The 23,692-nt window shown below is 38.7% G+C and overlaps 1 protein-coding gene across 3 annotated transcripts; it reads left to right on the forward strand.

The window, feature by feature from the left end:
- Nucleotides 1-232: 232 nt before the first annotated feature.
- On the forward strand, nt 233-22,308 carry fbxo11b (F-box protein 11b). 3 transcript variants are annotated; one of them, XM_065242281.1, is made up of 23 exons: nt 450-524; nt 2,117-2,179; nt 5,349-5,476; nt 5,568-5,649; nt 6,566-6,710; nt 9,470-9,599; nt 9,883-9,966; nt 10,074-10,206; nt 10,318-10,424; nt 11,845-11,956; nt 12,878-12,984; nt 13,094-13,231; nt 13,321-13,538; nt 13,765-13,945; nt 14,059-14,181; nt 14,270-14,355; nt 14,475-14,551; nt 16,904-17,113; nt 17,328-17,438; nt 17,552-17,659; nt 17,743-17,851; nt 17,949-18,047; nt 20,572-22,308. In XM_065242281.1, exons 3-23 carry the CDS (start codon nt 5,369-5,371, stop codon nt 20,699-20,701), a joined length of 2,598 nt encoding a protein of 865 aa, XP_065098353.1. In that variant the 5' UTR covers nt 450-524; nt 2,117-2,179; nt 5,349-5,368; the 3' UTR covers nt 20,702-22,308. The 3 variants fall into 3 exon arrangements, with proteins under 3 accessions (XP_065098351.1, XP_065098352.1, XP_065098353.1); XM_065242279.2 differs by lacking the exon at nt 2,117-2,179 and having other exon boundaries at nt 233-524; XM_065242280.2 differs by lacking the exon at nt 2,117-2,179 and having other exon boundaries at nt 233-524; nt 16,904-17,047.
- Nucleotides 22,309-23,692: the final 1,384 nt, after the last annotated feature.

Raw genomic sequence — 23,692 nt, forward strand, 5'->3', positions numbered from 1 at the left:
CGACCCGACGTCTCACCATTAGCTTACAGTTGCTAATAGGGATGAGGTACGGAAACCTTTTTAACCACTGTTTCTTTTAGTTTTGCTCAATAACTGATTCTTGCTCGAAATGTGTTTGCCACTTTCAGTAACCAACACATACCAGTGTTTTGTTGAATAACACCAGTGCCCCCTTGTGCATGTTTTCGTGTCCATGCCAATGGCTCCTCCTGCAAGAGAGAGAGATAGAGAGACACGGAGCTCAGCACAGGGGGGAGCTGTCCGAAAAAAACACACCAACAACACCCCGAATAAGAAAAACTACCCGGGTTGGTGTCCTTTTTTGTCTTAGACCAGTGATTTGATTTGTGTCAGACCAGATATCTGCGTAAATGGTAAGAACGAAGGAATAAAGTCCGAGGGAAGTGTATTTTTCTGGGTAAAGTCACCTCGCCAAATGAACTCCGTCAGAGCGAGCAGCAGGAGACCCAGGCGAGTGTCGAGGCCGCGCCCGGTGCAGCCGGAAAGAAACAACGCAGAAAGAGGTGAGACCGGGGACTTTAAACGTAACAACGTTTTAATGTTTAACTGTGTCATGTACGGTACATTATCTATTTGACACGAGACAGTCACTCGGTAGTTCCACGCCCTTATTAAAGTGGCTTGTATGGAAACCGTCGAGGCTCGTATATGCAGGCCAGGCCGCGCTTTGTTTGGGCTTCACGGGCCAGAATCATAAACGGTTAGCTTTTTACACACTTGTCACATTACGGCACAACACAAGGCTTGAAAACAAAGCGGTGGAGTAAGAAATAGAGTTTTCCTACATGAAAACAAAATCTCTTAGCTTGTAGTTTAAAGCGGGAGAGATGAGAATAGGATTTAAGTATGAAAATCTCCGCTGCGTAGCTGCCATTGATATCGTGTCACTGACATACATTTGTATACCCATGTATGTAAAACACTAACACAATAGTTAGTTAACCAGCAGCATAAACGTGTTCGTTAAACAAGTTTGCAATGTGTCGGTGATGATTTAGGTGGTTTTAGTGCTTCTGTTGTGAAGTTGTGCTGTGTTTACACTTTGCAAGTTAGCATGGCTAGCTAATGCAAGAGCTGCTGCGCAGTTGGGGTCGCAGCGTTCAAACAGGATTGAATAAGGAAGGATTTTGTGAGAAATACATGCGTCATGATAATTTGTCACATTTGCAAGTGGTGTTTGTGTGGTATTGTTACATTGCTCGTGTAAATGGTATGGACAAGAGCCTGGTTTGTGCTGCTGGTGGTGGTGCAACTGCGATGATCAATCAGAAACCTTTGTCTCCACGTTGAGTTGGGTTACAGACCCCCCACCAATAGGGTTTCAGCTGCTTTTGTGAAAATGTATTTATAATTTGGGAAAATACCTTGTGGTTTCAAGTACCCAGTTGTTTTTTTCTCACTATACATTTATTGAACCTTAATGAACAATAATTGACCAGTAAAGATCATACATGCAGTGAAATGGATTGCAAACCCACTGTTTGTGTATCAGACAAAACACCTGATGTGCTGTGTTTGCAGTTATAGAATAAATAGGAACGGCAGCCTTAAAAGTACACTTACCTGACAGTGTGTATCAAATTCATGATATCTCTTTTAATATGCAAGATTCGATTGGGATAAGAAAGTTTAGTGATACACCCTTTGCAAAATCATTACATTTCTGAATAAGCATTTTTAAATCAAATTAAATTAGTGTGTATTTGCATACATACAACTGTCAAAGGTGGAGCATTATGCCACAAGTTCTGTTACTCTTGATATGCACATGCTCTTCAAGTAAGATGACATTACTTTAGTGACGTTCTGCTTTGTTTTCGTACATCTTTTCAGTGGACACTTGTTATATGCACACGTATAGGCAGATCGACAGACAGAGAGAGCGAGTGAGCAGAGTCCTGGCTGTAGATGTGCAATAGCACCCATATGTCTTTTAGCCTTTTTATTATTTGTATTTGGCATTTGGTCGTCTATGGTGTGATTGTTGACCCAATGAGCCAGTTGACTGTGGGAGGGCAAACCACAAAATTTGTGACAGTTCAGAGTTGAGCTTTAGCTACATCACTCATCTTTCACTTTTGGATGTTGTCTCCAGGTACCAAATGTGCTGTAGAGAAGGACAGACTGTAAGCCTCTCAGGTACACCAAGTATTGACAGGTAGGTAGGGTACTCGCACACACAAACAGAGGTCAACCGGGAACTTTAAAACATTTGTAGTTATGAAGAAACTAAGAGCAGCATACAAAAATGGTTGCATCTCACCTGGTTTATTACTACTATTGATTTTTCTGGAATAGTGTTTTTTTTACGTGGTATAAGTGATATGATTGCTGCTTTTTGCTTATCAACATGATTATACCGAGAATGATATGTAGGATCTTTATTAAAATGGCTACATGTGTCACAAAGACAATACAGAAGCTGCGTGGAAGTCTTTTATCTTTGTGTGTGTTTTATCTTTGTATTTTTGCAAAATCTAACCTTTTTTTTGCAGGTTTGTGTTGCCAGGTGATGGGGTGAAAGTTTTGTCTAATGCTATGCTTTTTTTTTTTTTCAAGAATATGTGCCATGTACGTGACAACTTTTTCAACGCATATAGGAAGTTTTTTTGGCGGTTTGGCTTTTCGTTTATACGACAATTCCATTTTGGGGACCTGAAAACGCAAACTTTGACAGGTTTCAAAATGTGAGTTATTTAGTTCTAAACATAGGTTCGGGAGGAGCCTAAATATTCAGGCCTGGCAATCATCATTCAGTCCTCCGTGTCCAGCTGCAATTTTTTTCCCGCATCCCTCCTCCTCCCCATCTCCTCCTTCATTCTCTTTTTCTTCCCCTTTGCAGTTCTGTTGCAGGGGGTTGAACTTGGGGCTCGATCCCCAGCCTCAGGTTCGCTCTCTCTGAAGGTACAGAGCTCCCTTCGAGGACAGCAAGCCAAATTCGTTTACCATTAATAATTAAGACCTGAATGCGTGGGCGAACTAGTGAATTTGAAAACGACGCGTTGTTGTCTCTGTTATCACAGATTCACCTTAACGTAGTTTACACAGTGACATCATGCGCTTTGTCGCCAGAACTGAAGTAAACTTCCTGTCTGTATTTATTTATTGGTCTGGCTAGTGGCTGAACTGATCTATAAAACAAATGCCTTGTCGAAAATAAAATGTTTACTAAAGACGAGGGGAGATGACGAGCATGGATCACAGCTGTGCGGGGAGGTTTGGCAGGCAGGCAAGAATACAAGGACCTGTAGCTTACATTGTATACATAAATGATTTTAAACAGTAATGTTAGCTGTAGGGGTGTCACGATTCTCCAAAATCCTCAATACGTTTACAATTTCGATTCAAAGGTCACAGCTCGATTCTCGAGTTTTCCTTTTTTATTGAAAGCACAAAAAATTGCTATGCCATTTTTAGACTACACTTTTATGAAATATAATATCTGACCTTGCACCCAGAGATGCCCTGCCATGTTAGTCGTCTTGCCAGTGGAAAAATATACCTGATTTTTCACATACCTGATAAACGAAACATCTGGTCAGATGAACATCTGTCAGTACTTTGCACCTTCAAAACACACTTTTATTTCCATCCGACGAGATTGTGAGACTATACCCCAATAAGTCATGTTTAAATGCTGTTTTCATTAATCTTAAGCAACTGAAATAAGTTGTTGTGAAACTTGAGCATATCTCAGTTCAGATAAATGCCCGGTTGTGGCACAGACGCCGTTCTGCTGTGCACGCCTGCGTGCTCTGTTCTGATTGAGTTCAGCTGAAGGCGGGAGGTGCTTGCTGTTTTTTTTTTTTTGTTTCCCATGTAAAGAGCAGCTTGCGTAGTGTCTCCTGCATCTGCCATGCTATCTTTTGACTGGCTGTAGCTAGCTTAGTCAACACATGTTTTTTTTTCCCTGCTTGACAAGCCGACCGGATGTGACATGGGGGCATGGCAGAATCTGTGATTCTGATTAAAATCAAAAGTGACACCCTTAAGGGCCCGTTATAGTTATAGCATAGGTCCTACAGCGTTGGCGCGACGGCGTAGGTTCCGCGTCATTTTAATTTATACTTTTGCATCGTCGTCCGCGTCGACGTGCAAACACATGCAGAGACATTTGGTAGGCAGTATCAACTCGGGTAACCACAGTAGCAGCGCAACCGTCAAAGAAGAAGCAGCTTGGCAAGTTAACCCACAAACGAAGAAGAAACAGTAACTTCAAAAAAGTCATGTATGATTTGAGAAGACCAGCAATGATGGAAGTAAATAAACAGTGACTTTTGTTGCAGTTTGAGTTAAATCATTCCTCAACTTGGCTCATCTTTGTTTTCACTGTCGCAAACGGAAATTCCTATGACGCAGGTTTTTTACCTGACAGGAGGGGTTCTGGTGGACCAATCATAGCGCTTGTGGTCCGCATAGAACTGACGCGCATTAAAAAATTTTGCGAGGTGCACGTCAGGCTATGCAGAGCTACGCACAGGCTACGGATAAGCTACAGCGTAGCTATGGCGTAGAGCTTACGCACGACTATAAATCAGGCTTTAGTTAGCTCAGTGTAATAGTTGATTCACGCCACTAGATATGATGTATAAACAAAGGTAATTTACTTGTCATTTATTTCCCTTGTTATCAAAAAAATTAACTACTGTAAAAGGACTTGTTGTTATTGATTCTATGTGGAAGTCTTTCGGAAGTTTCGTTTAGTGCACAAAAGTCGTTTTGTTTATGTTGTTGCTGCTGAAACAGTCTATAGGCATACGTGAGTATAACCAAAACAACAATGACGACCTACAGGACTGAGTTTATTTATGCTTCTTCAACAAAGTATAAGTAGCAGAGTAGACATACTTCATCCTCCGTCTGAACAAAGTTACTTGATTCTTGATTGTATTTATTGATCTGTAATACGATGCATATGTGTGCAGGAATGTAGTGTTTCTTTACAAGGTAACATTGCCTTCTACTAGGCTGTCACATCATGTCAACATGTATCTTTTTGACGTTATTGTGTGTACATGAATTTTTAAAAAAACTTGAACCTTTTTTACTACATTGTTGTCGTGTAAACATAGCCTGGGTTTATTTGTGCATTCACGTCCTGCTTTATAACCTCCAATTCACTTAGTGTCTTGTCTGCGGGCATCCCTGTGGCTCATTGATCGACTGCTCTTGGTCCTCTTATACTTTCTGTCTTTGCTCCTACAGGCACAGTTCGGAACATGCGCACATATGAAAATCAGAAATCAGCGGTGCCACTTGGGGTCTGAGGGGTACAGGGCAGATTGTCTTGTTGAATTAAAAGTTTTATCTCTCTGTATTCTCTCTAGATGAGGATATCCCTGCAGATATGGTTGCAGAAGAATCCGGTCCAGGAGCTCAAAATAGTCCATACCAACTCCGCAGAAAGTCCCTGTTGCCTAAAAGAACCGTGTGCCCTGCAAAAAGCAGTATGGAGGTAAAGACGATCATTAAAGCCAGGCTTGCGTGAGAGATATGCTGATCATGGTCAGCAAAATGACAATTTTTGATCCCATTTATGCTTGCAGGGAGCCTCCACTTCAGCCACAGAAAATTTCGGTCACAGAGCTAAACGTGCAAGAGTGTCAGGGAAATCACAAGACCTTCCAGGTGAGTAAGCTTCATTCATTCAGTGTGACTCAGGTTTCAGTAAGGCAAAGCTATTTTAAAGCAATAAGCCCAGATAGGTGCATTTATTTGAGCTTCAAAATATTTGTTAGTTCATGGTGCATTAATTAATGGAAGCAAGTATTGTTAGTTCATGTTAGCTAATGCATTAAAGTGACACTCCACTTTTTTAAAAATAGGCTTAATTTCCAGCTCCCCTAGAGTTAAACAATTGAGTTTTACCGTTTTGGAATCCATTCAGCCGACATCCGGGTCTGGCAGTACCACTTTTAGCATAGCTTAGCATAATCCATTGAATCTGATTAGACCATTAGCATCACACTCAAAAATAACCAAAGAGTTTTGATATTTTTCCAATTTAAAACTTGACTCTTCTGTAGTTACATCGTGTACTAAGACCGACGGAAAATTAAAAGTTGTTATTTTCTAGGCAGATATGGCTAGGAACTATAATCTCTAGGAACTATACTCTCATTCTGGCGTAATAATCAAGGACTTTGCTGCCATACCATGGATGCAGCAGGCACAATGATATTACGCAGTGCCCGAAAATAGTGACCTTGCCAACTTTTCAGTAGCCTTCAAAAAACAGTGTCCCTTTAACTAATTGTTTACAAATTCAACCTTATTGTAAAGTGCTACCAAATAACTTGAGAATATACGTTCTGCAAGGTTTAATTTGACCTAATTTAAGGTTACACAGTAGTCTGTTTACATGGTGAATGTCAAAACTAATGTTAATGTAGAATCGTATTTGTACGTTTATCTGCATTTAATAATAGTTCTGTACATAACTCATCAGACTATCAGTCTTAAAAAAAACATTTTGGAGTTTTTCCTATCAAATGACTAATGTTCAGTGCAGATAAAATTCTTTCTCCTGTTGTCTTATCTTCAGCCGCCCCTGCAGAACAGTATCTTCAAGAGAAGCTTCCAGATGAAGTTGTCCTAAAGATCTTCTCATACCTGCTGGAGCAGGACCTGTGCCAGGCTGCCTGCGTATGCAAGCGATTCAGTGAGCTCGCAAATGACCCCATTCTCTGGTAAGAACCTTTAATTGTAAGCACAGTGTGTGATGGTCTAAGAAGGCTTGGATTCTTAATGATCCAGTGGACCAGGACAGATGCAGTGAAGACACACATGATCACATGACTCTTCTTAGCAGTGCAAAAGAGCAGTGTTTCCTAATCCTGGTCCTCGAGTACCCCCTTCCAGAAAGTTATATATGTCTCCTTATCTAATACTACCTGATTTTACTCAAAAGCTTGTTAGGGAGACATGTTATCCATTCTGGAAGGAGACTGATTGGTTGAATCAGGTGTTTTTAAATGAGACATCTAAAACTTTCTGGAAGGGGGTACTCAAGGACCAGTATTGGGAAACACTGCAACAGAGGATGACGGCTCCCCTCAGTGGAGTAATGCTGAAGTTTCATGTGTTGATACACAAATTTACAGCTTTATTTCTGTATGTAAACATTGTATAATAATTTGGTCTGCATGCATTGCGAACCGCAAAATTTTATTTCCTTTGTAGTTTAAGCTGTTCCTGGTCAGTATGTCTACCTTGAATTGTTATGTCAAGTTTTTAGTGTAAGTGTTGACATCGGATATAAGTCACTTTTAACTCTTTCCCCGCCAGCGTTTTTAAAAAGTTGCCAGCCACGGCAGCATATTTTTTATGATTTTCACAAAAATGTTATGCCTTCCAGAAAATGTTCTTCTTTAACCTCCTAAGACCCGAGCTTTGGTTGGTCATTTTTCCAGATTTCTTCCAGCTATTTTGGGGTTAGGAAGAACCAATAAATATAAAACCCAAATATATTTATAAGAACATGAAGCAGTGTCTTTGTCCATGTTTGTGTACAACAGGATCCAGTTACACAGAATTAAGTATTATGGTGCAAACATCAAAAAAAAGTTGATGTTTTGCAGTGTTTAACCAATCCTGGTCCTCGAGTACCCCCTTCCAGGTCTTAGGAGGTTAAATATATAAACATACAATATATCAAAAGAAAGAACAGACCCTCTGCTTTCAAACAAAATAGTTTCATCCTACATTAATTTGTTCTTTTTAGCACCTCTCAAATATGGGTAGGTTTTATGTGAAGGACTTTTGATAGAGATCAGATTCAGAGCGATCCTCAAAACATGCACAGAGTTTGAACTGTTTGCCCTAGGGGAAACTTTTATAAGTTGGGTAAGAGCGCCATCTGTTGTACAATAACGGAAATGCGGATTGCCAGAAATACTTGTCATTGGCAGGGAAGCGTTTTCTCTAGGGCTGTAACAATTAAGAGCGTGTCCCATTAAAAATGCCTGTCTGAAATCGATTTTGAATCGCAAGGCTCCGATTCATGCACAGCTTGTTCATGTACTTCAGCATTTGGTCACTTGGAAGTCCTTATCAACCTAAATCTGAGTCGTTTATAACATGCATTTAAAAAAACAGACACTCCTTAACTCTTTCCCCGCCATTGACGAGATATCTCGTCAATTAAGAGAAAACGCTTCCCCGCCAATGACGAGATTTTCCGTCTTTCCGCAATACCGCTATTATCCACCAGGTGGCGCCCTTCCGCAACTTTTTAAAACCGGAAGTATTGCCCTATGGCAAGCTGCTGCATGTCCGTGTCTGTTTTAAAGATCGCTGTGAATGGGATCTCTATGAAAAGTCTGTCATAAAAATGGAATTATCTCTGCTTTTTGCTCAAAATATGGTGTTTTTGCAAAAACCTACCCATAATCAAAAGCTGATTACAAAAGAACCACTGAAGGTAGGATGAAACGGTTTTTTTTGTTTGAAAGCAGAGGGTCTTTCATTTGGTATATTGTATGTTTATATATTTAAAGAAGAACATTTTCTGGAAGGCATTAAACTTTGGTGAAAATCATGAAAGGCGCTGGCTGGCAACTTTTTTTTAAAACGCTGGCGGTGAAAGAGTTAAACAAAATCATTCAAAATATCGAAATCTTTATTATCATTAGGGATGCTATGGTTGATTGGCCGATAATGCTTGCTTTGCTTCTCAATGAGTTACGGTGAAATGGCGCTACATCCAAAATCCAGGGGGCGATCTTGTGCAGAAACTCAATGTGCGCTGCAGACGAGTAACTATACACAAGCAGCTATGACACGCAAGGATATATTTATATTGCTGTTTTTCAAACCTTTTCAGGTATTTTCACAATAATAAAGAATATGTATAATGATTATGTTTGATGAATGTTGCTTTTTAAAATGCCTGTGATAAACGACTCAAACTAACAGTGATTTCGAATCAATAAGGACTTACTGATCAAAAGCCGTAGTACATGAAATAGCTGTGAATAAGATCGTCTGTCCGATTCAGAATAGTGATTGGCCATGTATTTTTAGTGGATATCGGCATTGATCAGAGCACCCCTAATTATCATGAAAATACCTGAAACAATTTAAAGAACCACGATATAAATATTCTTATTGACATTTCCTGGAACAGCTTTTGTAGTGCTGCTTCTTCTGTGGCACAAAAGGAGTTTCTGCACGAGAGCGCCCCCTGGCTTTGGGATGTCGGGATTTCACAGTAATTCATTAAAATTCGATTTATCGTTACAGCCCTAGTTTTTTCTTAATTGAGTTAACTCGTTAATGGCAGGAGAAGAGTTAAAAGAAGATGTAAGTGGGTTGTCAAACAAATTGGATACAGGCAATAAATCAAAATTGATCATCAAGATATGCAGTGTAAATCCAGCCATATGGTGTTTTTATAGGAAGAGAAGTAGTTTTTGATTAGTGATTGTTTTGCCTGTTTGTTTTACAGGAAGAGACTGTACATGGAGGTGTTTGAGTACACAAGACCCATGATGCATCCGGAGCCGGGGAAGTTTTACCAAATTAACCCAGAAGAGTATGAGCAGCCTAACCCGTGGAAGGAGAGCTTTCAGCAGTTGGTATGAAAGTTTATTTTATTTTTTAAAGCAATAGTTAACCTAAAAATTTTAATTCAGCCATCATCTGCTTACCCTCATGTTGTTCTGAATTCAGGCCTTTATCCACTTTAATGCTTAATAATGCACCCTTAAAAGATACGTGTGGAAAAAAAATACCTGAATTTGTTGTTGATTGAATTGTTATTTTCAAAAAATTTAGATGTTAAAATGTGACACTCCTTAATATGGAAAATGTTCATTAAGTAATTTTTTTATGTTTTTGTGTGTGTGTTTTTTTTAACAGTATAAAGGAGCACATGTAAAGCCTGGTTTTGCTGAGCACTTTTATAGCAATCCTGCCAGATACAAAGGCAGAGAGAATATGTTGGTATGGACCTTTATCTATTGAAAGGTTTTTCTGTTCTGACCAAAATTCAGTAAGCGTGTTAAAGCATTTCAGCTCCATTATAATGGCTGTGTTTTTATGGTTTGCAGTATTATGACACCATTGAGGATGCACTAGGAGGGGTGCAGGAAGCCCATTTCGATGGCCTGATATTTGTCCATTCTGGCATTTACACAGATGAATGGATCTACATTGAGTCCCCCATCACAATGATTGGTGCAGGTGAACCTGCCGACCCTGTTTTAGCATTTACCTTTATCTGAAACCTTTACCTTTTAACCTTACATTCTTAAGCTAATGTCACAAAACACCTGTTTTCTGTTTTTTTTTCAGCCTCGGGGAAGGTAGCTGACAAGGTTGTCATTGAAAACACTAGAGATTCAACGTTTGTGTTTATGGAGGGATCTGAAGATGCATATGTGGGCTACATGACCATCAGAGTAAGTTGAAGATTTATTTTCAGCTCATGTTGTTTCTGAAGATTAAATTACTTTTATCTTCAAATTATGTATTTCATCTGAATGATGCTTGTTCTTAGTAAATTTCTTAATAATATCTATAATAAGGACATATTTGTTGTTTTCTGAACATAACATGCACAGCTTGTTGTCATTTGTGTTAAATACTTCTAAATCAATTTCACAAATAATTCAATTAATTATAAGAGACTTTCAATGTGAACTATTTAAGCTGTTTGTCAACATCACTACAAACAGTCTGCTTTTTACTATTAACGTTTTAAATAGGCGACTGAGCCATATGTTGGATTATACAGCTAGTGTTTTCTCCAATTCATTGTTGTCAGACATAACTTTAATATAATTTGTGGGTCTAGATCAGTGGTCTCAAACATGTTGCCCTGCACGTTGTATGTGATTTGCCAGCCAAAGCACATTTTACTAATAGGCTTAATTTTAATATTTATTTATTACATATTTTTTTATATAAGCTTGGCTTCTTTTATGTATGTAAACATTTTAACTAGGGAGGCTCCAATCAGGATTTTTGCTGCCAGTACGATTACCGATTTGTTATCTTCGTGATCGGCCGATACCGTTGTTGTGTTTTTTTTTTAAAGCTGATATAAAAGCTCTTTGATTGTAACTGTTAACATTTTTTCTAGCTAAAGTAATACCACAGATGTTGCCTTTGTTATATTACCTACAGTAATTAGGTATAATATTGTTTTTATAGAGAATGATGCAGCTGTGTGGAAAAGTTTGAATGCTTAAAACGCATGCAAATAATAAACTTTTGCAATGAGGATGCGATTGTCCACAAAAAATATGTGTTGTATACATTGTTTGATGGGGATGTGAAGACCTGTCGCGCTGTTAGGTCCGGAGCGCGTCCTCATAGAAAATATGCATATCTCTGTAAAGGCAAAGAGAGAAATCCAAATCTGCATGTCGCACAAGGGCAACAGGTTGTAAAAAAGCTCTCTAATTGCTGAAGCATTCAGGAGCCCTATGATGACAAAAGTAGAAAGAAAGATCGGTTCATGAGATTTTAGCAAGGGCAAATTTAGCAAGTAATTTAATGCCATTATCAGCCAATACAGATTGGTGGCTGATCGATCGGAGCATCCCTAATTTTTAACCAATGATAAAACAATAAAATAAAATCAATAAAACAAGAAAATAAAATCAAGTAAAAGAAAAACTTTTGAGTAGGCTATATCAATTTCCATTGTGGTAGCCCTGGCTCACAAAAAGGTTGGAGACCCCTGGTATAAATGCTAGTAAATGGGCATAATATAAAATAATATAATCAAATGTTAGTTAATCGATAATACGTGACACTTACTTTTGGCTACATGGTTTGCCTAGTTAACATCTGACCTTTTTGTTTCACATATAGTTCAACCCTGATGACAAATCAGCTCAGCATCACAATGCTCATCACTGTTTGGAGATCACGGTTAACTGCAGTCCCAACATTGACTACTGTGTTATCCGCAGCACCTGCACAGGTACCTTTTCATTTAAATTTAGAAGTCGTCCTTATTTAAATGTATTTATTTGCCAACATTTGTAAAGTGAACTTAAAGGAATAGTCTACTCATTTTCAATATTAAACTATGTTATTACCTTAACTAAGAAGAGTTGATACATACCTCTATCATCTTAGTGCGTGCACGTAAGCGCTGGGGCGCGCTGCGACACTTCGATAGCATTTAGCTTAGCCCCATTCATTCAATGGTACCACTCAGAGATAAAGTTAGAAGTGACCAAACACATCAACGTTTTTCCTATTTAAGAAGAGTAGTTATACGAGCGAGTTTGGTGGTACAAAATATAACGTAGCGCTTTTCTAAGCGGATTTAAAAGAGGAACTCTATTGTATGGCGGAACAGCACTTTTGGGAGTACTTCAACTCGCCTGAAAAATCCGCTCCCCTTCTCCCTCTCATAATGGGAGAGGGAGAGTGTTACTGCGCCGAGTCGAAGTACTCCCAAAAGTGCTGTTCCGCCATACAATATAGTTCCTCTATTAAATCCGCTTAGAAAAGCGCTCATTATATTTTGTACCACCAAACTTGCTCGTATAACTACTCGTCTTAAATAGGAAAAACGTTGATGTGTTTGGTTACTTCGAAACTTAATCTCTGAATGGTACCATTGAATGAATGGGGCTAAGCTAAATGCTATCGAAGTGTCGCAGCGCGCTCCAGCGCTTACGTGCATGCACAAAGATGATAGAGGGATGTATCAACTCTTCTTAGTTAAGGTAATAACATATTTTAATATTGAAAATGAGTAGACTATTCCTTTAAGGTGCAGATTTTAATAGTATTTAGGTTTCCTGGGTTGACTCTTGTGATAGTGTTGTACCATTTAAAGCACAGAAATTGTATTTAGTGGGTTTTCTTAGCATCCCTCTGTCTGTTACAGTGGGATCGGCTGTATGCGTAAGCGGTCAGGGTGCTGGTCCTACCATCAAACACTGCAACATCAGCGATTGTGAAAACGTTGGGTTGTACATTACTGATCACGCACAGGTAGGAACCTCCATTCTTTATTTTAAAGCCATAAATAATTCTGCACAAATAAATTTAAAGTTCATATGCCCTTTTACTGCCTCTGACAAATAAAAATGTCATGTTGCAGGGTATTTATGAAGATAATGAAATCTCAAACAATGCGCTTGCGGGTATCTGGGTAAAAAACCACGGTAATCCTATAATCAGACGTAATCATATCCACCACGGCAGAGACGTGGGAGTGTTTACCTTTGACCATGGCATGGTAAATATTCCAAGCATCCCTACATTCACTGACATTATCCTCTGTTCTGGTCGGTATTTAGTGAGTTGTCGCTCTGTCTCCCTCTGCAGGGCTACTTTGAGAGCTGTAATATTCACAGAAACAGAATTGCAGGGTTTGAGGTGAAAGCATACGCTAACCCCACTGTGGTACGCTGTGAGATCCACCACGGCCAAACGGGGGGCATCTACGTGCATGAAAAGGGCAGAGGGCAGTTCATAGAAAATAAAATATATGCCAATAATTTTGCCGGTGTGTGGATCACCTCAAACAGTGATCCGACTATAAGGTCAGTATTTTTGTCCACGCGAACAGTTATTGATATGAATCAGTAATGCTTTTGAAAAATAAATAAATAAATAATGCCATAAATAATAAATATGCAATATAATTTCCATATTTTAGATATCAAATCAATTGCGCTTGAAATACAGTTAGCAATGTTTTACGAATTATTAATTTGCAGCCACTTTTTATTGATTACCTATAAAATACGCTTTCTTTGCTTAATCTAGGGGAAATGCCATCTTCAATGGAAACCAAGGAGGCGTTTACATATTTGGTGATGGGAGGGGCCTCATTGAGGGAAATGATATTTATGGAAATGCCCTGGCTGGCATTCAGATCAGAACGAACAGCTGTCCTATCGTGAGACACAACAAGATCCATGATGGGCAGCATGGAGGGATTTATGTGGTGAGCATCCATGATAATTTGCTCATTTGTTCAGCACTCGAGCCAAGGTGAATTGCAAAAATGTCTAGCCAAATCTTAATTTGGTTTGTTCTGTCTTTGTTCAATGTCTGTAGCATGAAAAGGGCCAGGGTGTAATAGAGGAGAATGAGGTGTACAGCAATACTCTGGCAGGTGTTTGGGTCACAACAGGAAGCACGCCAGTGCTCAGAAGGAACCGGATACACAGCGGCAAACAGGTTCGGAGCTTTAATATTTACTTTGATGATCTCCTCTAGGCTTCATTTCTTTCTAGCTCTGTGGTTTATGTGGTATTTCTCTGTAAAGGTTGGGGTGTATTTCTACGACAATGGACATGGAGTACTGGAGGATAATGATATTTACAATCACATGTACTCTGGAGTCCAGATCAGGTAGGGAACGTGAATTTCTCCCTTAATACATTTTGGAGGAAAAAATAATTTTTCAGTGTCAATTTTAATGTGTTTTTATATTAAACATATATTGACTTTTTTTCTTGTTTTTAACAAAGAACTGGAAGCAATCCAAAAATCAGAAGAAATAAAATTTGGGGTGGGCAAAATGGAGGCATCCTTGTTTACAACTCTGGTATGTTTTTTATCTGATTCTTCTCTTTTGTGTCTGTTGGTTTTGTCACACACAGAGCTTTCACTTGAGTTATTTCTCTCTATTTTTTAAATTAGATTAAACTTTATTGTCATTGTGCAGAGTACAAGTGCAGAGACAACAAAGGCAGTTAGCATCTAAACAGAAGTGCAAATAGCAATATGTACACAAGTGAATATCAATATCTGTATAGACTCTTTTACAGTTGGTAAACATTGTGACGTATTTGTGTGGGCGGGGCTTAGCTGGAGGCAGAAAGAGCCACGGAGGCAACGTTGACAAGCTTAAACTAGCACGTATTAGGAGGGATTTATTAAACATGGATGCAGAAGAAGTTTCGGATCTGTCCGAATATGTACAGTCACTGATTCTGCGGGACAGTGACAGCTATTTTTGTAAATTAACTCGCGATTTTAACCAGGTTTTGGATATTTCCAAGACAACATATAAATTACTTTCGGGTGGTGTTGGGAATTTTGTCCAGGCTTACTGTCTAATGTAACCTTTCGCTGGGCTACCTATGATTATGTGGATTATTTTAAGAGACCATTCAAAGGATGGCACACACATCTATAGCTGTATGTTTGTTTAACATTTAAGCTAAACAAAAGCACGGTTGGTGACTTTTCACCTATAAAACAGGAACTTGCTGATTTGTACTAGATAAACACAACACACCAGTACATATGCATAGATTATTTTAACTGATATGATGTGTGGACTGCAAACACAAGCATTATTTATAATCGTATCCATCCAGTCTGTACGCCGTATTGCATTCAACCACAATTGTCATCTTGATTGCTGTGAAGGATCCTGTAAAACTTTATTTTTTGAACCAAAAGTGCTGTTCCTCCTATTCTGGCAGCCAAAAACACAAGAAGATGACATTTTAAAGTCAAAACCTCAAACGTTTAGCGTGCCGGCTATGAGCTCCTACTCATTTTTTGCCTCCAGCTAGAGCGGTGACGTCACAGTGATGTGGGCGATAAAGGGGTCTATACATACAATAATAGCCTTTATGGAGCCTCCTCTTAGGAGCAGAAACCAGCTAGGTGAGTACAAGGTACAATGAGGTAGTATAAACAGACCAGCTCATTGCAGAGGTGCGATTGAGAAAATGCAAACAGGCTAGCACAATGCAATGACTAAGGGCGCACTCACACTATCCAAACCAAACCGCGCTCGGGCGCGTTTGACCCCCAAAGCCTGGTTTGTTTGACTAGTGTGATCGCTCTGTTCCGCGCCCGAGCACGGATTGGTTATTCGCGCCGCGGCCGGGTTGAAGAGGTGGGCCGGAGCGCGGTTCACTTGGGCTCAGGCGCGGAAGGCTGTGGTGTGAGCGCATTCGCGCCTGAGCGCGATTCAAAAGGTGAAGACGTCAGTTGCGCGACCACTACCTTCATCTGCCTCCGTAAAAACCTTTTGATACGCGCCGCGGGGTTACGTGAATGTCCGAGCTGCGCACGTGACAGATGAACTAAGCAATATGATGACATGTGAGAGGGCTGCCTGTAATCGCGCACCAAACGACTCCGAAAAAAAAAACACAGACTTATCAATATGGTGGGTTCCAGTGTTAAGAGAGTGCTTTACTTCCTGCTTTTTTCAAAACAATCGCATCTTAATGACGAAAGCGCGCCCGGACTCGGATCTATACAAGTACAGTGTGAGTGCGTGCATCTGGGGGAGTAGGGAGGGGTGACAATCGCGCTGGGGCATGGTTTGGTTTGGTTTGGATAATGTGAGTGCGCCCTAAGAGTACAATAAAGTGCAATGAGGAAGTATAAACAAGCCAGCTCAAATACAGGTGTCCATGAAAGCGGTGCAAGTCACAACTGAGGAAGTATAAATACAAGAGGTACATATATTTATGGCCAATGACCAAATGCAAATGCCAGTAGAGGTAGAATGGGCAAGGAATGGCAAAAATATCCGACAAAAGGAGCATTGTAAACGTTCAGCAGGCTGACGACTGAAGCAAAGAAACTTTGCAAAGACTTATAACAGTTTTCAGATAAGAGAGGAGTGAACGAGTTTGGGTGGGAGATGTCCTTGATTATGCGTGTCACTCTCTGTAGGCAGTGTTTGTGGTAAATTTTTTTTGGAGGCTGTTTTTGGCAGTTTTTACCACATGTTTAAGGGCCTTTGGGTTGCCATACCACACTACGATGAAGTTTGTTAAGCTGAATAAGAAATGAGATTCACAATGGTTTGGATTGGGGCATTTTGTGCTGTATTACTGCTGTAATGTGTTCTCAGCAAATTTCTGCTTCTGTTAACGCTAAACTGACCAGATTTGAGAAAAACAATGTCTTGGGTGATCTGTTTTAGGGCTGGGTTTCATTGAAGACAATGAGATCTTTGATAATGCCATGGCGGGGGTATGGATTAAGACGGACAGCAACCCCACGCTACGCAGAAATAAGATCCATGACGGTCGAGATGGAGGCATTTGCATTTTCAACGGTGGAAGGGGTAAGAATGGAGAGGAAGATCTCTCTCTGCTTATGGGTAACACAGGAAATCCTACAAAAGCTGAAGGTGACAAAGTAAAACGATTATACACAGTGCAGATTTCCTGACAAAGGTCAAAGATTATCTGGAACTAAATTAATGATTAATTAAAAAAAAAGCCCCTTATGGTTTAAAACTAAGATTAATCTGTGGGCTATATATTTTTAATGTTCAATCATTGTTGCAGTGTTTGTGAAATATAAAACTCATAGCAATATTTATATATATGTATGTCGTTCAGGGTTATTGGAAGAGAATGACATCTTCAGGAATGCACAGGCTGGTGTTCTCATCAGCACAAACAGTCACCCGGTGCTGCGAAAGAACCGGATATTTGATGGCTTTGCTGCAGGTCAGTAGCTCTGTTGCTCTTAAATGCAGAATATGATGAAATTAAATACTATACTACTTCTTTTCAGTCCATTGAACTAAACAACCTTTTCTATCCCTCCGGCCTACTTTAAGGCATTGAAATCACAAACCATGCCACTGCAACCCTGGAAGGCAATCAAATATTCAACAATAGATTTGGAGGTTTATTTCTAGCCTCTGGTGTCAACGTTACGATGAAAGGTAAACATCAAAGAAGAATCTTTCTCAATTATAGTATCTTTCTTGATCGTTCTCTAAAATAAATGTTTTTCCTAACTCTCTAGATAATAAAATTATGAACAATCAGGATGCCATAGAAAAGGCTGTAAGCAGAGGTCAGTGCCTGTACAAGATTTCCAGTTACACCAGCTATCCCATGCACGATTTCTACAGGTAATCAGAAGGCAGGCAACTTAAAATAGTCTGCTTTGCAAACCATGTAAAATTGTTTTAGTATTTCACCTTTTTTTTTCCTCTTCTCTTGCATTAGATGTCACACCTGTAACACAACAGACCGAAATGCAATTTGTGTGAATTGTATTAAGAAGTGCCACCAAGGGCATGATGTGGAGTTTATACGGCATGATAGGTTAGTGTGCATTACCTTCAAACTGTGTTCAGGTGTGAAGGGAAAAGCATGACGCACAGGTAGTTGACTATTAATTATGCAGTTATTCCTTGTTTAGGTGGGTAAAGCAGGAGAACAAACATATGGGTCAATATTGTGATTTATACATCATCTGAAAGTTGAATAAATAAATCTGAGGGTGCAAAAAAGCAAAATGTTAAAAAAATTGCCTTTAAAGGCAGAGTGCATGTTTTTTGAAAAGTACCAAAACACACTTGTAGCCAATCAGCAGTAAGGGGCTTGTCTACTAACTGATATCGTTGCCTGGGTTGTGTATGTGTGGGACGGGTCTATCAAAAGAAAGTCCAGATTCTATTGGGGTAGGGGTGTGTTTGTTTAGGTGATTTTAAATGTCAACATTGGCTTTCAGAGATCATGGACCCGCCTTTAAGTTATCCAAATGAATTCCTTGGCAAGGCAACACATATTACTAATGATAAATAATTTTTTAAATATTTACGATAGGAAATTAACAAAATCTATAATTTTGACCCATACAATGTATTGTTGGCTTTTGCTACAAATATACATGTGCGACTTGTGACACGTTTTGTGTGCTGGCAAAGTAAGTTTGTGCACCATCTAATTTTGAGCTAGAGGCAAAACGGAGAATTAATTTTGATTTTGGTCAAAATTTAGGTTTTCATAAAACTTAAGTGCATTAAGCTCTCGTCTATCAATCTCAATGCTCATTAAACATCTAAAATATTTTTTTTTTACATTTTCCTGAAATGCTTATTTCAGGAAATTGTGTAATCTAATACAAAGATGTGTGTCCATCCACATATGCGTATGACATTTTCAATTCAGTTTCAAAACATGCAGGGATTAGAAAATTGAGTGTAGGACTTGCTTAATATTAACTCTTTCCCCGCCAGCATTTTTTTTGATTTTCACAAAAGTTTAATATCTTTCAGAAATGTTTTTCTTAAAATATATAAACACACAATATATCAAATGAAGGAAAAGACCCTCTGCTTTCGAAAAAAAGTTTCATCCTAAATTAATTTTTTAATTTTTATCAAATCTGATTAGGTTTCTTAAAAAATACAAAATTTTGAGCAAAAAGCTGAGAGAATTTAATTTTTGTAAAGGACTTTTGATAGAGATCAGGTTCAGAGCAATATTTGCCCTAAGGGAATACTTCCAGGTTTTATAAGTTGGGTAAGAGTGCCACCTGGTGGATAATGGCGAAAAAAGCGGATTGCCAGAAAAACTCATCATTGGCAAGTGTTTTCTCTTAATTGATGAGCTAACTCAATTAAGTTAACTCATAAACTGTGGGGAAGAAGTTCAAATGGTTATTAAGAGCGATAAGACATGAAACGATCTTCCTCGTGCTGACTGACAGATTCGAAGCATGCACAGACATCTACACAGAATTACAGTTTTAAAAATATCTGTTTTGACAAGAATTCACGCAGATATAATCTGTTATGTCTTAAGTAAATGTTTGGTTAATTATTTGGTGAAAAGTATCTGAGACAACATTTATATTAGATCCTTGTATTACAGTAGATCTTAAAAGCTGTCTGTACAGTGTCAATCAAACAATAAAAGAACAGAATTTTTTTTACACATTTTTCCTATAGTATTGTTTTTGACTTCGTGTGTGCCAAATTATTAGTTTTACCAGTGATATTAAGGTATGGATGCAGTAATTTAGCTTTTAAACCCTGAAAAATCTTTAACTCGATTTTTCTCAAAATTGACTTCTGGGGTCCAAAGAAATTTACCTGACACGAAATGATCCGAACCACTTTATACCTGAACCCGACGTGCATGAATACTTTTTTTTTAAAGAAAGACCCGACCCGAAAGAATTGGACTCGAGTCCGACCCGAACCAGTGGCAATTTTTTTTTATTTTGTTTGGCGAGCTGCTTCATTTATTTTACTCTGATATCTGACAACGACACCAAGGTAACTGCTAAAATGTACATTTTAAATTGACTGACATGTCTGTCTCAACGAAAATTAACCTACCACCAGACACACAATGTCGCAAGCGCTCTTGGCAAACAGAGGAGAGGTCTGAAAAGGACATTGATGCACACACACGAGAGAGTTCGGGTCTTCGGGTCCGTTCTGCAAAAACAAATTCATTTTAAATTACCCGAGACCCGATGCTGCTATTTTTATACCCGACCCGTGTCCAAGGCACACGTGAAACTTTTAGACATGAACACGATCGGGTCTTGGGTCGGACCTCGGGTTTTCGGATCTAAGTGGACCCGTGAACAACTCTGCTTTGCTTTCTACATTAAATTCAAACACATGTAGCTCTGTCATTAAAGCTTTTTTTAACAGAGAATGTCAAAATTTTCTGACTTATTTTGCCAGCACAGGTCACACATGTTCACAAATTATCTAATTTTCTTTAATTTCTTTCATTTTTGATGTGATAAATGCATAGGCATTACCATAGTTGCAGTCTGTAGTTGAGATGCACATATTTACCAGATCTTCTAATCTTTCCCATCTAGGTTTTTTTGTGACTGTGGCGCAGGTACATTGTCCAATCCTTGCACATTGGCCGGAGAGCCGACCCACGACACGGACACTCTTTATGACTCTGCACCTCCCATAGAATCCAATACGTTACAGCACAACTGAGACTGAGCTCATCCTCCATCACAGCCTCCTGGTCTTTATTTTACCTGCCCATGGATCCAGAGCGCCTGCCATTTCTGGGCCAGTGAGACCTAGTGTGCACAGTGTGTGTGGATAACAAATACGTCAGACTTTGAATTTTAATAATTTTAAGAGAACTGTCTTGGGAAAGGTGAATCACAGAACTCTGTAACCGTGTAAAGCTGCCTCAGTACTGGATGCGGACTCCTGTATATTGCTAACCGAAACGGTGTCCTGGATGCAAGGTGTTCCATTTACGTCGCTCTCAACGTACAGAAAAAGGATGCTTGGGAGATTTGGAAGAGTAAAATATTGTGAAGCAATATGTTGACTCAGGATTAAGGAGAATACGGAGGTGATACCACAGTGGTATTGAGTTTGGGAAGGAAGTAAAAACTTGCTCCGTTCCGTCTCACGCTGCGCGCCTGCCCGTTGGAGATTCAAGAAGAGTTCGGCTGCGGTATATGTACAGACCTGACCACGGCCGGAGCCACTAGGAGCTATAGAAAGCCGTTTCTGGGATTAGAGGCAGAGCCGTACCACTATGGCTTCCTCCACGACTGTTTTTTGACAGCTGATGTGCTGAAATATATGTATGATATAAAAAATTAACAAAAAACAATGTGATTAGCACTTGCTTTTTTTAAAAATGTTAATATGTTATTCTGATCTACAAATATGATTTTAATGCTTTCTCATGTAGTTTTGTATTTTCAGGCAAAAAAAATCTTACTGTATTTGAATGTCTTTTATTTTATTATATATTATTATTATTATTATTATTATTATTGTTATTAATATTTTTGTTAGCACACGTTAGGCTTGCTGTAATCGTACTCATGTCTCAGCATATAAGTTCTTTCTGTGAAAGAGGAATATCGAAGAAAAGATCAGAAAACACTAAATTGTCCTCCAGGCTTTATTTTGTTTTTATGAGGCGACATCTTTTAAGTTAAGTTAACTTCTTTAAAGTGACTGATTGATGTGTGCAACTTGTGTTTGGCGTGTTACCGCCGCTATAAGAAGGGTTATTTTGCCTGTTGCATTTTCATTCTCAGTAATTCACTTTCGAAATGTTTGGAGCGTTCATTTCCAAGCTGTTTGAAGTGTTAACCAAGGATCCAAAGAACTCTAAAACATTTGTGCACACAGAATGTAAAAAAAACATCCCAGAGCATTTTCATTTAGTCCATAAGTGATTTAAAATGCAAACAACATTTTTATTTATTTTATTTTTTGCATTTATTGCATTACTTGTGCCTGTTTCAAGTACGATAAAGACATTTTTTTTTTTAAAGCCTCGCTGGAGTTATATTGGGGACTTCTGGTCCCTTTAAAGCTGAGACGAGTATCTCTACAGCCCCATTGTCTTTTTTGCCCCTCAAACTCCATCTATGTGTAATGTGGTGACCGTGGCTTCTCATGCAGCCTGAATTTTATGCATGTGTACCATAACATCTAGACTTAATATATTGTGAAGTCTTCAATAACCATTATGTAGATGCTAGTATGAATTTAAAAAGGGTTTAATTTCCTAGAAAAGAACAGAAACTGGTCATTTTTAAGAAAATAAACTTTATTAGATCAAAGCTTGCTGTGCTCGAGTTTGTTGATGTTTGATATGTAAAAAGGGAAGTTTCCTCGTATAACCTGATCAACTGTAGCATGTTTTCCTGTCCATAAAGCCCTAAGACCTCTAACATCTGTCAAAGGTTTTATCAGTACAGTATACAGCTTTCAAGAGCTTGTTAAACAAGACCTCCCTGATTGCAGGTGTCACCCTTCTGTAACGCTCAAATACACAGAGTACTCTACATAAAGCAAATATGAAAGGCCTGTGCAACGTTCCTACAGCAGTGCCATGTGCTGTTGGAGATATTTACAGCTGTTTGCTTCAGTGGCTTTTATACAGTTTGATAAGAATAGATAATTATTTACCCAAATTATAAAGCATTGATGTACCGTGATTGCTGGGTAAATACGTGCCTTATAAATGGACAAACAACTTAAAAAAGTCAATGTAAATGGGCAGGAACCTTTCGAACCGTATTGTCCTTAGTCCTTGTTCTATGTTTCTTACTGATGTACTGTCTTTACATACTTCGATTTTTATACTAATACAAGTTAGTTTCACAAGCATATGATATAGTACAAATCTAATTGTATTTGTCTATATTCAAGTTTGACCGTTTTGCAATGCAGGCTTACCACTATAAAAAGTGTCACTGTAGTTTTTGTTTGTTTTGCTATCTTGGACTTGATACTGACACCCAGTGGTGAGGATGTGATATCATCAGAAAGCAAAGACCACTGTAGAAATGCTCTATACACATTATTTTTGTACTATAATGGAGGCAGAAAAGACAAAATATAGCATTCAGCTGGTCATGTGATGTCAACCGTAGCCCTAGTGAGACAACCTGCTCCATATAAAATACAATAGTCTTTATTAGGCAACTTATAATGTTTTGTGATGGCCTATTGATTTAAACTTAAAAAATTACTATTAAACTTAGAGCTAAAACTTTTTAATGAAGACAATTATACAAAAAGGAATATAATTTCTAGGGTTGTGCTTCATGAACTGTTTATTAACCATGTTTTAAGATTATAGGTGTCATAAAAAATAATATTTTAAACCTGGCAGCTTTCCATTGCTATAGTTACAGTTAAGGTGTATTAACGCTATCAGTACACCTTAAACAAGTATGCTTATTGGAGAAAACTGGACTACACACTCATGAGGCAGACCTTGGGGGCCAAATAAATGGAAATGTGCAATGTTTGCACATACTTTTGTCCTTGAGCGACTTATCTATGGGAGCGAGCAGACTGGAGTAGATTGGATATTAAAGCGATTGGATGTTTGTAGTCTGACTGAAATAGTCCATATCTAAATAATATGATTTGAGTGATCATTAAAAGTAAATATCCATGTGGATGACCAATGATTCTGAGATTAACCTGAAGTCA

Source organism: Paramisgurnus dabryanus, chromosome 1 (assembly GCF_030506205.2).
Source record: "Paramisgurnus dabryanus chromosome 1, PD_genome_1.1, whole genome shotgun sequence".
In the NCBI taxonomy this organism is placed as follows: domain Eukaryota; kingdom Metazoa; phylum Chordata; class Actinopteri; order Cypriniformes; family Cobitidae; genus Paramisgurnus; species Paramisgurnus dabryanus.